This window comes from Mchenga conophoros, linkage group LG16 (genome assembly GCF_057382185.1).
Source record: "Mchenga conophoros isolate Kocher_MC1m ecotype Shallow Benthic linkage group LG16, M_conophoros_male_GT1.1, whole genome shotgun sequence".
NCBI lineage: Eukaryota > Metazoa > Chordata > Actinopteri > Cichliformes > Cichlidae > Mchenga > Mchenga conophoros.
In genome coordinates this window covers 23662632-23677770 of record NC_140541.1, presented here as the reverse complement: position 1 = coordinate 23677770, position 15139 = coordinate 23662632, and the positions used below count along the sequence as shown (strand labels likewise).

Here is a 15139-nt window from a genome sequence, read left to right as displayed (position 1 = left end):
CTGACGTTTACCAGGAGAGATTGATTCAAGCAGCATAGTTCAGAGGCAGAGCACTCCATCAGACCCCGTTCAAATAGGAATGTGCAATTTTGATGGGCTCTTTGACAGCCTGATTTATGGTGCATGCTTTTCCTGTCCAGTCAGAAATGTAATTAGAATAAATACTGGTACTGGGTGGTACCGCAGCCATTTCAACCCAAATTCTTTATGAGAGGAAGTGTGGTGGTGCATGCTCAGGGTTGGGGGTCTGTCTCTGTCCTGTCTTATCCAGCATTTTGAAAACAACGTTCCCCTTTGATCAAATACCTTCTTGAGAATTTTTAAAAATCGAGAGTTTTTATCTAAAATCTAGGGCTTTAGTAACCTATATCATGCCTTTACAATTTCACAATAATGGTTTTGGCCACAAGGAAACATTTTTATGGTGCAATTCAGCTTTAACTGAGTGAAAAGGTGTCTGCAAGGTCAGAAAAGCCAGCGGGCAGTTGAGTGATGGTACTAAACGCTATTTAAAGGAAACACAGACTATATTTAGCGCCAAGAGTTTATCATTGCTTTGAGTTATGGACTATTTTAATGATAGATTGCTTCTAAAGCAGTTGTGTGGTCACTGCCGGTGCTTCTGCACTAAAATAGTTGTGTAGGTTGCCTTCTTGTCTCCAATTAACTGCTTTACAAACAACTCAACAAAAAAAAGGGCCACATTTTTAACTCTGCCAGCAGCTATCCAGGAAGCAAACCTTTTTTCCTGCTCAGTTTACTAATGATAAAATTGCTCACAAACTTGCTCAAAGGAGGTCGTTGTTACAAGTCAATAATCCTGGAGGTTTCAACTATAGCACGGAAGAAGCGTTGGATGCAGGACACAAGTAGCAAAAAGACTAAATCTATTAAACAAAAACAGCATATATACGCTGATAAAAAGAAGTGTTGTCTGTGCAGGACAACTAGGAGTTTCAAAAAGAGAAAAAAGAATGACAAATAATAACAAAAATATATTGATTGCTATTGACTGTGAAACTGGACGCAATCTTATCAATGTAAACATCTAAAAGAAAGTGATTTTTCCAGAAAAAATGTTTCATTAAGACTTACATAAGAATATAATCGTGATTTGTAAGTAAGTACACTTTAAGGTGACAATTTTTATTGTGACATGATGCTTCACTCGGGAACTTTTAAGCAAGTAGCATGCTGCTTACCCATTGATGCTTGCCAATTAGTTATCTAATGATATTACATGTAACAATGCTTAACTCAGGGAGGGCAAACACTTCTTTTATAGCCTTCTGCTTTGACTACATCTTGCTGGCACTACATTACATCATTTATCTGAAATCAGTTTTCATGCTGAAGATTTACTTGCAATGAAGTTTTTTAACATTTATGTATTTCTCCTTATTTACTTAAAGAGAGAAGTATTTGGAGTACTTCTTCTACCACTGAAATAAATCTAGAGGTGTATAGACGCTATAAATGCACACAGTGACACCTTAAAGGCCAGTATGCCAGGAAGAAACCAATCTACTGGATGCTTTCAAATGCAGCCAGTATTTCCTGACAGCATTACTTCTGGGAATGGTGACAGATACCGTGCACTGATGCCGAACCTTTAACGGCACTATCTTGTGTTAGGTTTCTTCTTACATTCACAATAGAACATTTTTCCAAATCCTTAAATTATGTTGTTAAACTGAGAAAGTCAGTCAAAATTAAGCAAGGACAAAGCAAAGGTCTTATTAAGAATGCTTTTTTTAAGTGAGTGTGTGTGTGTGGGGGCGGTGATGATGAGTGTTTTCTAATGAGAGTTTTAGCTGAGGCTTTTCTGTAATGTTGTTGTTTTCCTTTCCCCTTCCTTCTGGCTTTGTCTTTTCTAATTAGCAACTTAAACCCACAGAAGGAAAGAGCACTGCTCTGTCTGAGGATGAGGATAAGAACGCCCGACAAAGAAGCGCACGAGTGGAATTTTCCTCCGAATGAAGTCCTCCAAACGCCATAAATCCCTCTGTGAAATTACAATGGCACAACAGAGGTGTGAGCAGTGATGCAAACTCGTAACTCTGAAGTGTCGTCCTAAAAAAAAGTAGAGGAAAGTAAGCCTTACAAGCTGCTGAACCAGAGAAGAACATACTATATGCCACCTTCTGACAAAAAGAAAAAAACTTGTCTGTCCACTGCTGTTGTGAAACATCTCTTTCTTGTCACATGGGGTATGTCAAAAGACGTCTTCACGCTTTCATCAGTGCCGTCTTGTTTTGGTGCAGCCCTCTGCACTCAATGGATGTGAGCGGAGAAAAGTTGAGAAAACGTCTGCTGGCAGCATGAAACGCTGTCAGAGCGAAGTGCTGCTGCCCATTTCATATGGAAATCAATGCAGCAGAATGCAGTCAATTGCCAAACAAGTGACTTTGGCTCTTAGTGCTACACTCAAAAACGTCTAAAAAAAAACAAAAAACGAGGCAGCTTTGGCAGTGGCATGGGAACAAAAGGAAGGCATAAATAGGGCGAGGAATAAAGCCTTGGTCTGGTTGGAATCGAGGAATGCTCAGCTTTTTGATGCATGGACCAACAAAACAGTAAGTGAAAGGAATCATAAATTAAGTTGTCACAACCCAATAACACAGCTACTGGACATCTTACTTCTCCTCTACGCTGTGTGTCACAGCTCACGAAGCAGCTGGTTGGAGGCTAAACTCCATCCTTGGTGTCTTTAACGTGGACTTTAACGGGGGAGCTACCAAAAGGATTTGCTCTCAATTTGTGTCAACTGTGCTCCAGTTTCTCCCGCAGTGTTACTGTAGCATGCAGACTTAGGCTCCTACACCGGAAAGACGCTTGGCCACGGGCACAAGGTTTAAGGTGCACGTGCTGGCTGAGCTTGAAAAGTCTCGAAAAGTTTCAACAAGAAGGAAAACATTTTTATTGACGTCATTACAGACTGGAACTAAAAATAGGTTTCAGTCTGTAATCTGTCTTGCAATTTGCATGTTGTTTACTAGTATATTTAAATAAAAGCAATTTATAGAGCTATTAAAATTTGCACTATGCGCCTAATAGGCTATTAAGATTCCCTGGTAAATGATAATTGGAGATAACAGCTCAACTTGCTGACAAAACACATCCAAAACAGCAGAAATGGCAGATAATAGTTAATAAACCAACACCATGAGATCTTCTCAAACAGTCACGTTAGCTATTAATGCCAGTGTAAGCATTCAGTAGTAGTATCAAGCTCAAGGCCTGGATAATGTTTTCCAGAAGGTCCTGGAAGAAACAGTTATCAAACTAAAGGATTTTTGTGGAGGATCAGGAAGAGATTAGAAAGTACCCTGCCCCCCTCACAGTAAAACAAGCCATCACCAATCTTATATTCTAAGTGACAAAGCAGGCCAGGGAAGCCAGGGAGGCAATGTCCAGCAATATGGTTTAACACGGAGTGGTCATTCATAAATTCAGGTTAAAGATAAATAAATAATATTTAAGCAGTCAACTAATCCAAGCTAATGATCGACATGCACAAGCTGACTAAGTGTGCTGGACGTCTGCTATTTTTCTCAAGTCATCATTTTGTGCCCTTCAGCTGTCATCAGCAAAATTCATCTTCAAGTTGCATGCAACTGCCAAGATTCAAAGGAAATGCCAAGTGATTTTTTTTAAAATGCTACAGTCTCAGTTATACGGTACAGTTATATTGTCTTTGTTTTTTGTTGGGTTTTTTACATAGACAGGCCCGATTTTCTGCCTTTTAGCCAGTGAGGAAATAGGTCTAGGATATTTCATAACAGTAAATAAAAAAGCTGTAGCATTGACCTCACTTTAGGTTTATTTAAAAAACAAAAAAACTTGAAACTGTTTCTCTCTTGGTTAGAAATGATTCCTTTCTGCAGCAGCTGCACTGTAATTAGTTGCTTGATTCACAGTAAGGAGCTTACATACTAAGGGTTGAGCAAAAAGAAAGCAGATTACAATTTGAGAAGTAAGATCTTAGCCGTGTTCCTAACACAACAGACAAGCATGAGACTGTCACGTATAAAGAGCAGTGTGTGAGCTTTTTTTTCATGTGTGTGTGTGTGTGTGTGTGTGTCTCTCTCTCTCTCTCTTGCATTAGAAAATAAAGCTGGAATCTGAGCCGAATCGGTGGGTTTGCAGCGTAAAATCTGCTCCACTGAATGAGACTTGTACCAGTGGCCCACAGTCCTCGCAGATTGCCTGTAAGTCACATGCTCTTTTCCGTTACCTAGCAACAGTAAAGCTCAGGCAAAAGTTCCTCAAGATAACTTCCAATCGGTGTGAGGAAGGCTTTGTGCTCAACCTTTAAAGTAATACTATGTGTAAAAGCATTTAGCGCCACAGACAGAATTACTTTACCTGGTGGCTAAATTAAAAATAAATAAATAAATAAAAATACAGTATCATCCTGAGTGCAGGCACTAAACCAAAGGCTTTTGAATTAACAATACTATTTCCACCTTCTTTTGCTCTTTAAATTCCATCAAATATGATTGATTTTCAGTTTTCTCATATTTTTTTCCTATGTGCAACAAGTGCAGTGCAGCGCAGCAGTTATGCAGTTCCTCAATGAGTCATTCAGCTAACATCCTGTGTGGACAGAGAAAAAAAAGTTTAAAAAAATCACAGTACTTACCTTCAGAGTGGTGCCATGTAACACAGCATATAAGGACAAAAAGGAATTTAAGTAGCAGTGCTCTCCACATCCTGGCTGGTCCGTCCAGCTCCGCTGTGCAGATGGAGGAGCTGTAAGGACTGGGGCTGGGATGCTGTTGCTTTCCTCTGTCTTTCTTGGCCCGCTAGTTGATGAAAAGGGGCGTGCACAAAGGCCAGGACAGCCGCTCCCCCAACCCAGCCTCGGCCCTCACGATAAATCCCTCTGGGCTCTGGAATCTGCATAATGCCGAGTAAGGTCCGACTCGTCCCAGTGCCAGTGATTTTTCACTCTCAGCGGGCTATCACTTTGATTTAGGGATTGAAATGGGTGCCTACTGGTTCTTGGGGGGAAAAATAAAGAGTGGGCGACTAAATAAAAAAGCATGCAACTAAAACAAGGCCTTCTAGGGCGTCCAAGAAGGCCCAGGCAGAGAACTTAATCCCAGTATGGTTGGTTAGAGCCCGAGCAAGGGCCATGTTTCTGGCACATATGACGACAAACATGCACTTTGTTAAGAGTCTTTGTAACGGTGCTTTGCAAAAGGAGGTCAAACGATTATTAGATTATCTAATGGTAAACTAACGGAATTATGGTGTAATGATCTCCCTAAAATAAAAATATACAAATTTAGCGCCACGGAAAAATGCAATCATCAAAAAAAATAAATAAATAAATAAAAAATATAAACTGCTACTACTAAAATAATAATAATGGTTTTTTTTTTTTAAAAGAAAACCTACTGTTAACCAAGTTGGCGGCCGATAATAAGCTCAACATCGCCCTCATGCGGCCGAATAGTGGGACTCGATAAATCAGAAGAAAGGGCGGTTCAAAGATGGTTGCCATTAGCGACGGTGCAACCGAAACTACCGAGACTTTTAAAAGATATTTTCAACGAAAAGTGGAAGTTAGGTACGGAAAAAATGTGACTGAAAATCTGTATTATATGAACTCGACATGGCAGTTTCACAGAGCAATGCAGAGGAAAACATGAAGATGGAGGGCAGCGAGGTGAAGGTGTGTTTAAAAAAGCAAAACAAAAAAGTTAGTTCAAACTAATACTAAGTTTACTTTCTCGACAATTCTTAACTTTAAGTACTGCTGTATTACTTAAATGCTTTAAATGAGGAATAAATTTAAGCTAAGTGAGCTAAGTGTGTGAATAAACTGGAAACATGCTAAAAAAGAATAATAAGAGATGGGTAACATAAAAAGTATAAGCTAGCGATCTTTTAAGATGCGCAGAGTATCTAAAACCGTTAATTACCTAAAAGTGTTTAGTCGCAGAAGTACATTTAGCCCAATAGTGTACTTAAAGAAAATTATGAGCAATTGCTCTACAACAATAGCACTGTACTTAGTACATTTAACCGCTATAGTTAATAGTCAGACCTGGGGTGTCAAACGTAAGGCCAGAATCAGCCCGGCGAAGGCTCCAATATTGTTAGGTGTCTTTTACAACTTTGCCTTATTATAAATATCTCATCCCATGGCCATTCACGTAACAGCAAAGTAATTATCTTATAGACTGAAATTTTATACATTTACTTCTTACAATTGAAGCCCAAAGAGTCATGCTGACAGATTATCTTTCAATTACTACGCATGTAGTAGAAAAACTGAGACATACTGTTGAAATTTCTCTTCTTTGTCTTGTATTAAGATATCTCATTGATTAAATGTGTAGTAAATTTCTTTTTACATTGACTAAAATTGGAGTTTCACTGGCTGAGATCAAAGTGGGCTGTTTGTGGCCAACGATGTAAAATGACTTTGACATCCCTGAGTTAAATACATTCACCAGCTGACTTGTCCCCATTTAAAATGGTCAAGACAATCTGCTTCAGTGTTTTAATATGCTCTGCATTCAGAGATGCTTTTCCACAAGTCATCTGGTTATTTGAACTACTTAAATTGCTGAATCATGAATTGAACTACTTAAAATACTTAAATTGCTTTTCGTCCCCATTTTGATGCTGAGTTTTAACTAAGGAGAAGGTTGAATTAACCATGTCTACATGCCTAAACACACAGGCTCAGGATGGACAGCTGCCTGCCTTGTCAGATTGGTGTGAGAGAAGTTATTGCCATGTTTTAACATTAGGTTTCTTCCCTTTGTTCACAGCATATGGACTGCATTCAGAAGTCACCTGGGAAACTTCAAAGTCTTCCCACGGAGGATCTAACAGAGGAAAAGATGTTGAGGTCCAGAGTAGATGAGCAGTCAAGTTTGATCTGCATTCTGAAAAACAGAGCCGACGAGGTGTTTCTCCGATATCAAGCCCTGCAGAAAATCAATGCAGAGCATGAGGACCAAGTGGCACGCTGTCAGAAAGAACTGGAAGAGGAAAGGAACAAATCAAAGATACTGGAGAAAAGATTTATGGATTTAGCTGCCAACAATCAAGCAATTATTGCTTTCATGGAGGAGTATAAAAATCATAACAGCCAGTTAAAACTCGAAAACGAAAAGCTGCAGTCAGAGAATGAATCGCTTTTCTCACAGAGGTTACATGACAGCCAAGTGTTAGTGCAAAAACTGGAGGAAGAAGTTAAACGGCAGATAGAGAAATATGCACACAAGAGAAAGGAATATCGGTAATTAACTCTAATTAACTCTAATGCTTGAATCTATTGAGATTCAATCTCAGACTTTTGAAAAACAAGAATTATTGAACAGTAATAAAAATCATTAAATATATAGTTGTTAATTTCTTTTGAATTGTTTTACACTAAAACTTAAGGGAGAAATTAGCTGGATGCCAGATGGAACTCCTGGGACAAGAAAATCTGCATATAGCCAGGGAAACATCACTAATCAATGAGCTACAGGATGCACACCAGCAGCACAAAGAGGCTGTGGACAACTGCAAAGGTGCGTAGAAAACTATAGGTCTATCTCTACAGTTTACAAAATAATGTCTTTCTTTCTGCAAACAGAACTGAAGCTGCAGCTACAAGAGGCTGAAGAACAGCGAGCTTTGAATGAAATCAAAATGAGAGAAAGGATAACAAGTCTCATGAAGGAGAAGGACAAGTTTTTGTGTCTTTCTATGGAAAGAGGCAAAGTGATACAGGTCAATAAAAAAACAGCATTGTTCTAACTAATAAACACACACAAATGCTCATGAATGAATGAATGGCTTCATTAACATACAAACTGCTCTTAAATGCAGGAGAAACAGGAGGAAATCCAGAACCTGGAGACAAAATGCAAAGAAGAGAAGAAAGTGCAACTGGAGGCATTGGAGAGGTACTAACAGTGCTCACGTTACATTGCTCTAAGACTTTAAAGTTTAACTGACTTTCTTATTTTCTCCTCTACTCCTGTCCTCGTGTCTTAGCCCTTCCCACTAGAGAAGTATCAGTTTTGCCTCAAGCCATCACTTTAAAGTGTCAAATGAGAATGTTTAACATCTGCACTATAAATTTTGTTATGCTACTTACAGCACTGCAGGACTAAGACTTTATGATCTCCAGTGTTGCAGTCCTCATGCTATTCTTTTATATTGATCGATTCTTTTAATTTACAACATGACAAGGTATATCTAAGTTTCTTAATCACAGTGACAGTGAAGGCCAGAAAGTTTGATCATCTTAAATAAATGAAAAAAGTTATAAATACAGACAATTAGTTTAGGGACTCCTTCCTCTGTGATTTGTCTATTCCAGTTGTGTGCTTCACCTTTTATACACTGAAGGTAAAAATGCATCCTTCATTTTTACTTCTGTAAGCGAGCCTCTCTCTTCTTAACACACTTTAGGAATTGCGACATCCTTCAACATGGCATACTAAGATTTATTTCCAGGATCACGCACAGAAAGACTGAAGCACAAATGAGAGCGATCTTCCGTTTGTTCTCGACTTTCAGATTTGCACGTGAAGTAGAAGCTGTTAACAAAGATGCAAGAGTGAAGTCCCTCCAGTCTGCTCTCGATCAATCTGTGAGAAAGTTCGAGAAGCTAAAAGAGGTGCATTGAAATAGGCAGTCTGCAAAATTTCATGGTCGCCCAAACTGAGGCTGAGAACATGTTCCAAATGTTTCATTTTCACAGGATTTCGACGCTTTCAAGGAACACAGTGACAGCCTCCTCACACAGGAAAGGGAGCTGAATAGGAAGCTGCGCCACATAATTGGATAAACATCTGGTATGTTTTCTAATCAGTATGATGGTTTTTATTTATTGTGAACAAGTATGCATGTTTGTGGACAATTTCGAGGGAAGGGTGGGGAAAAAAAAAAAAAAAGAAAGAAAGAAAAGAAGCCATGGATACAACACAAATTTACTTTTTTTTTTTTTTTTTTTTTTTTTTAAATTTAATCTTCCAGAGAAATGGAACCACAACAAACATACTTAGCATGACACGTTAGAAGTTCCTCAAATAGAAATTACACTGTACAAATGTTCATCTCAAAACTTTCCGGCCTCAGAAAGATATCGTTTACGCATGTTCCTCGGCCAGTTTCTCAGCCTTTTGGACTACTTCTTCAATGGGGCCCACCATGTAGAAAGCCTGTTCTGGCAAGGCATCATATTCACCTTGAAGAGAAAAAAAACAACAACAATAACCATTACTATAAAAAGCACACCAAGTTGATGCCATTTAAAAAATGTCTTTATATCAGTGGTGCACTTTACCTCCTAGAATGCTCTTAAAGCCTTTGATTGTTTCCTTCAGAGGGACCAGCTTGCCCAAATGACCGGTAAAGACTTCAGCTACCTGGAAGGGCTGAGACAGGAAACGCTGGATCTTGCGTGCACGTGCTACAGTTAACTTGTCCTCCTCAGACAATTCATCCATACCAAGGATAGCAATGATGTCCTGTAATGACTTATAGTCCTACAAAAAAAAAAAAAAAAGAAAGAAAGAAAGAAACAGTCATTAGTTTTTGCCTTTTGTATTGATTGTTTGTTATTAATAAATTGTTATGGCATACAGCTTACCTGAAGAATTTTCTGCACACCACGGGCAACATCGTAGTGTTCAGAACCAACAATATTGGGGTCCATGATGCGGGAAGTTGAATCTAGGGGATCCACAGCAGGATAGATACCAAGCTCGGCGATAGCGCGGGACAGCACGGTTGTCGCATCCAAGTGAGCAAAAGTGGTAGCTGGAGCGGGGTCAGTCAAGTCATCAGCAGGCACATAAATAGCCTGCAATACAAATCAGTTTAAATAAACCAGAAAACAAGAGCATGCTGACATGTAATTAGGATTAGCATCCTGGGAATTCTTACTTGTACTGAGGTGATGGAGCCTTTCTTAGTGGTGGTGATTCTCTCCTGCATTGTACCCATATCAGTGGCCAGTGTTGGCTGGTAACCCACGGCAGAAGGGATACGACCCAACAGAGCAGACACCTAAAGGATAATGATATAAATATTAAAGTGAGATGACATAACTATTAGGTCTAACAAAAAGTATTTTTTATTTATTCCATTTCAAACCTCTGATCCAGCCTGGGTAAACCTAAAGATGTTGTCAATAAAGAGGAGCACGTCCTGTCCCTCCTGATCGCGGAAGTATTCTGCAACAGTCAAACCGGTCAGGGCAACTCTCGCACGAGCACCTGGAGGCTCGTTCATCTGACCGTACACCAGTGCCACCTGAGAAACACGATGCAAGAGTCCCAGGAAACTTAACTGAAATCCAACAGCAGAGCTAAAAACCAAACTTTTACTGCTACAATACAATGACTACGTATGTTTTAACAGCTAACTTGTTAAAAGGCTCTGACCTTTGAGGTCGTGTCCTTCAGGTTAATGACACCAGACTCAATCATCTCATGGTACAAGTCATTTCCTTCGCGGGTTCTCTCGCCCACTCCAGCAAACACAGAGTAACCACCGTGAGCCTTCGCCACATTGTTGATCAGCTCCATAATCAACACAGTCTTGCCAACACCAGCACCACCAAACAGACCTTTAAGGAATGACGCATACACAATAATAAATTAACAAGGAATTCTTGTGTGAAAAAATAAATATGGATTTAAAAAAATAAATAAATAAAAAAATAAATCAACAAACCGATCTTTCCACCCTTGGCGTAGGGTGCCAGCAGATCTACCACTTTGATGCCAGTCACCAGGATCTCCTGCTCCACACTCATGTCAGTGAACTCAGGGGCTTCAGCATGAATAGGAGCAGTCCTGCCAAGTAATGTTTGTTATTGTAAACATGCTTACAATTGAATAAGACAGGTGCCATGTGTGCTTTATCATCTGTCAAACCCATTAATAGTAAAGACACATTTTAACTCTTATTTGAGTAAAACAGACAAAAGCTGAGATATTCACAGAGGGTGGAAAAGTTTGAATCCTTTCAATACTCACTGCTTTGTACTAATTGGACCCCTCTCATCAATGGGTTCTCCGATGACATTCATAATCCTGCCCAAGGTCTCGGGGCCCACGGGAATCCGAATGGGAGCTCCAGTGTCAAGAACCTTCTGACCACGGACCAGACCCTCAGTACCGTCCATGGCGATGGTTCTGACTGTGTTTTCACCTGAATGAATGTACAAAGAAAGACATTAAAGGACAAATATTCACTCTGGAGCGTTGAGCTGGCTCGTTTCAGCACACTCACCGAGATGCTGTGCCACCTCCAGCACCAGCCGGCTCTCGCGGCCTGCCACCTCCAGGGCATTGAGAATGGGAGGCAGGCCCTCATCAAACTGGACATCCACCACAGCACCAATCACAGCTACTATCCGGCCATTGGCCAGCGAAGCCTGAGCAGCTGGGGCAGCATAACCCCTGCCTGAAAGGACAGTGAAATGAATGGCAGCACATGACAGCAACAGTTCATGCTTCCCAGAGAGACCGTGCATACTAAATTAACCTATGCAAGTGAACTGAAGTACATCTAGAGGGCAGGCAAATTAACTGCCTGCCTATAAAATACTGCCACATTTTTAGGTTTTCTTAAATGCACTTCCGTATTCTGTTGTAACTGAAGCACACAGACTAACTAAAACTTTGGAACAGTGAGAGCACAGGGTCTGTGGCAAAACAATGACCCGCTTACGAAGGTCATTCATGGAAGACAGCGAAGTAAAACATACCAGGAGTAAAGACAAATACCTGAAGCAAAAACATGCCTAAATAACTGGTTCGCTCATATTTTAGATCCTTTGTTTGGCTAAAATACCCACTGATCTTCAATGAATGGAGCCTTAATGGTACAGGCCTGTTCCGCCGGGTTCGCATCTACTGGCTGTAGTAACAAGCGACACATAATGCTGACAGTCGGCCACAGTTTTAAACTTTACTTACTGGAATAGAGAGCCGCATTTCTCCCGGGGATTGTCTTCAGAGAGCTGAAGCCAGGCTTCAGAGCCTGCAGAGACCCGCTGCAGCACCGTCCCAAGGCACCCAACATGGTTAAGATGGCTGAAGGTGACGGCGCACTCTGCTTATGGCAGATCTCTAACCGCTGAACCGGGCCCTTCTGAGCATGTGCGGTATGAGTTGATTTTATGCCTTCATACACCGCTAGAGGGCAGAGCCGACATTTCCAATAACATACAGTCGCGATACAGGTAAAGGGAATTAGTCCTTCACAGGCCAACTACTCCCTGTATATAGATTTACTCCAACTGAAAGGTTTGGACTGGATTTTTAACTGGGAGTTTAATTAAAGGGGGAGTTATTGGTCAGCAGATTTTTTTTAAAATTTTATTTATGTATTTATTAATTGGGGTCAACTGTAAATAAAAAAGGCTCAGGAATGCTGATTATGGCTGCAAGTTAGTTTGCCAGCTTAATATTAGGAGTTTAGTTTTATTCACTCACAAAAATGATTCTTCACCCTCTCAAGCATTAATTATAATAATATTGAAGCAATAATTTTGAATGAAGTGCAACTGAAACATATCAAATCAAAGGTTTATTTATTCAAACAATTCATCAAGGAAAAGGTTATTTGTATAAACTATCCATTAAATTTAACTTGTGTAATAAAATTACATGTTAATAAATTAGATAAATTCAGCATTTTGTGAAAATTCATGATGAGATGAGTACGAAGGAACACCTCAAATCTTATCTGTTGGGGGACTGCTGTTGCTCACTTGGTTAAGTGGATAACCTGAATGCTGAAAAGCTGCAGCGGCTTGGGATCATGGTGATTTCCTCCATGTCATTCTTTCTCACCCTGCCTTTATGTCTGGCTTTAATGTCTGTCTTTGCCTATCAAATGAAGGCGAAGATGGCCCCTACAACTCTTCAGGTCAGATTGTGCTTGCATACATAGGTTGGGATAGTGTATTTTGAAAGAGATACTGTAGTAGTAATGCATATAACTAATTTTACAGCTTATAAAAACACACTGTGTGATGCAGAGATGCTTTATGAAGCCAACAGCCGAGACTGAACATATGACAGTGCTGCGAAATGTGGAACTTGTTTCTGCCAATGAAAATAAGTTGGAGTTTTTATGCCATCTATAAGTTCAAAAGTTTGGAATTATTTGAAATTAAATTTTTAATTTATTAGCCCTGCGACAGACTGGTGACCTCTCCAGGGTGTACCCTGTCTCTCGCCACAAGACAGCTGGGATAGGCTCCAGCCCCCCTTCGACCCTGAAAAAAAATAAGCGGCAGAGAATGGATAGATGGATGAAATTTAGATTTACTCAAGAAAATTCAGACCTCTGGGAAAATCTTGACTCGTGGATGGCAAAAAAAAATTTGGTTCTGGTAAAAAAAAAGTTTTGTTTCGGACCTTTCCATTTGGACTTTGGGTGCTCTTCCTTTGCACATCTGGTCAACAAGTTTAGGTTAACTGATGATTTTACATTGGTGGTACATGTGAATATGAAAGTGAATAGTTGTCTTTCTCAGTGAGCCCTATAACAGACAGGCAAACATATCCAGGGTGCACCCTTCCTTTCTCGCCAGGCCATTTGGTGACATTCATTGGATAAGCAGTTGCAGATCAGAAATATCGACCGAATTCTTTGTAATCCATTTTGACCACACCTGAACTTTACAGTCATACACCCTACATACGAAGTATACTGATAGGCTGTCCTTTGTCATAATCCAAAGATGCAGTGTGTGTGTTTTTTTCCAAACCATCATTCAGTGTTGCATTCCTTTGTGTCAGAAAGTCTCCTCTAATTACTCCTAGCCTGCAGGTCTGTAATACAGAGCCTCTTCACTTTAAGCACAGCAGGCAGAATGCTCTGTGAATCCTCAAGAACCGTCCTCATCTCTAAACCACACCAGGAGCACAATGAAAGGTCACCTCTGCTTCTGCAATATCATAAGGTCATATTTCATGGTCTGGAAGGTGAAATACCACCTGCAGTTTCCTTTTATTTATTTTCTGAAAATTGAAGTGCCTGTCACTCACTTGGAGGTTTTAAGCTTTATTTGAAGCTTCTGAATAGCATAGCATAGCATAGCATCTTTATTTATAACGCACTTTACATCCAACAATGTTGACCAAAGTGCTACAAATATAAAACAGAGAGGAAACAGTTTAAATTACATATAAAATATCTTAAAATTAAAAATAATATAATTAATAAGAAACATATTAAGAGACATCAACAAGTCCTGCTGTGCTAAAAGCCAAGGTAAATAAATATGTTTTAAGACGTGATTTAAAAACAGATAAGGAAGGTGCCTGTCTAACATGTAAAGGCAACTCATTCCACAATTTTGGTGCTGCCACAGCAAACGCCCGATCCCCTCTGAGCTTACGATTAGTCCTGGGCACGCTCAGGAGGAGCTGGTCTCCCGACCTGAGGGACCGGGAAGGTATGTATGGATGAAGAAGCTCAGAGAGGTACACAGGGGCAGCATTGGACAAACATTTAAAAACAAATAAAAGCAGAGTTAAGCAGAATCTTTCTATCTTTCTTTGTGGAGAATACTTGGATCAAAATTCTATTTGATTGCCACCTTTTTGCACCTCTTCACTGGTTTTCATTGCTTGGCATTTAAGCGAACATAAATCTTGGACCTTTTAACCCATTTTTCCACAGGCAGCACTGTTATGGTCATTCCAAAGCCCCAGTGAGACCGAAGGTGACAAGGAATTTGGCTTTAGAGCCTTTAAATTTTGAACCTCCCACACCCTTATGGAATTTAATTACAAAAACATCACTAAAACCATTCCAATTTTACGAGCTCACAGCAAATACAAAGAATTAAGCATCTAACATAACGCTATTTAACTATAGTGAGTTTAATGACATTAATGATTATAGAAGAATCTAAATGCAGCTAATTAAACTCTGTAACTATAATGATTTCAATCCATTACTTAACATGATGAATATAATTCTGTGTTATTCTGTAGTTCAATTTGTAGTCATTAAAATACCAAGTTCACCAAACATGCACTACATTGCTTCACTCTTTCAAACATATCTCAGCGATCTCTTTGCCTCAGGCAAGCGCAGGAGTGTTGGCCTTGCTCCATTGGATCTGGTCTGTCGGTGCCTCCTTATA

The 15139-nt window shown here is 39.8% G+C and overlaps 3 protein-coding genes across 8 annotated transcripts in view; 1 reads left to right on the top strand and 2 right to left on the bottom strand.

Annotated features, from left to right (window-relative positions):
• Nucleotides 1-4802, bottom strand: part of lrp2a (low density lipoprotein receptor-related protein 2a) — a 53866-nt gene extending 49064 nt beyond the window's left edge. For both annotated transcript variants that reach the window (XM_085248994.1, XM_085248995.1), the window contains exon 1: nt 4646-4802. In XM_085248994.1, coding sequence (XP_085105120.1) covers nt 4646-4715 — 70 coding nt within the window. In that variant the 5' untranslated portion in view covers nt 4716-4802. The remainder of the gene's footprint in view (nt 1-4645) is intronic.
• Nucleotides 4094-9607, top strand: LOC146556837 (coiled-coil domain-containing protein 89). Of its 5 annotated transcripts, none has more exons than XM_085248999.1 (8): nt 4094-4211; nt 6792-7264; nt 7411-7541; nt 7607-7743; nt 7843-7919; nt 8431-8638; nt 8723-8816; nt 9348-9607. In XM_085248999.1, exons 1-7 carry the CDS (start codon nt 4170-4172, stop codon nt 8807-8809), a joined length of 1155 nt encoding a protein of 384 aa, XP_085105125.1. In that variant the 5' UTR covers nt 4094-4169; the 3' UTR covers nt 8810-8816; nt 9348-9607. The 5 variants fall into 5 exon arrangements, with proteins under 5 accessions (XP_085105125.1, XP_085105123.1, XP_085105124.1 ...); XM_085248997.1 differs by lacking the exon at nt 4094-4211 and adding an exon at nt 5495-5710; XM_085248998.1 differs by lacking the exon at nt 4094-4211 and adding an exon at nt 5496-5683.
• On the bottom strand, nt 8951-12116 carry LOC146556836 (ATP synthase F(1) complex catalytic subunit beta, mitochondrial-like). The gene is made up of 10 exons (XM_085248996.1): nt 11952-12116; nt 11263-11436; nt 11007-11181; nt 10702-10823; nt 10410-10594; nt 10120-10278; nt 9910-10032; nt 9614-9826; nt 9308-9509; nt 8951-9208 (listed from the first exon to the last, which is right to left on the bottom strand). Exons 1-10 carry the CDS (start codon nt 12055-12057, stop codon nt 9111-9113), a joined length of 1557 nt encoding a protein of 518 aa, XP_085105122.1. The 5' UTR covers nt 12058-12116; the 3' UTR covers nt 8951-9110.
• Nucleotides 12117-15139: the final 3023 nt, after the last annotated feature.

Bases quoted from the DNA above. Each gene is read 5' to 3' on its own strand.
- LOC146556837 (XM_085248997.1), top strand. From the start codon at position 5,624: ATGGCAGTTTCACAGAGCAATGCAGAGGAAAACATGAAGATGGAGGGC. The intron at 7,265-7,410 runs GTAATTAACTCT...CTAAAACTTAAG, and splicing joins CACAAGAGAAAGGAATATCG to GGAGAAATTAGCTGGATGCC. The intron at 8,639-8,722 runs GTGCATTGAAAT...TCATTTTCACAG, and splicing joins AGTTCGAGAAGCTAAAAGAG to GATTTCGACGCTTTCAAGGA.
- LOC146556836 (XM_085248996.1), bottom strand. From the start codon at position 12,057: ATGTTGGGTGCCTTGGGACGGTGCTGCAGCGGGTCTCTGCAGGCTCTG. The intron at 10,279-10,409 runs GTCAGAGCCTTT...CGTGTTTCTCAG, and splicing joins TGAAGGACACGACCTCAAAG to GTGGCACTGGTGTACGGTCA. The intron at 9,209-9,307 runs GTAAAGTGCACC...TTTCTCTTCAAG, and splicing joins CTTTAAGAGCATTCTAGGAG to GTGAATATGATGCCTTGCCA.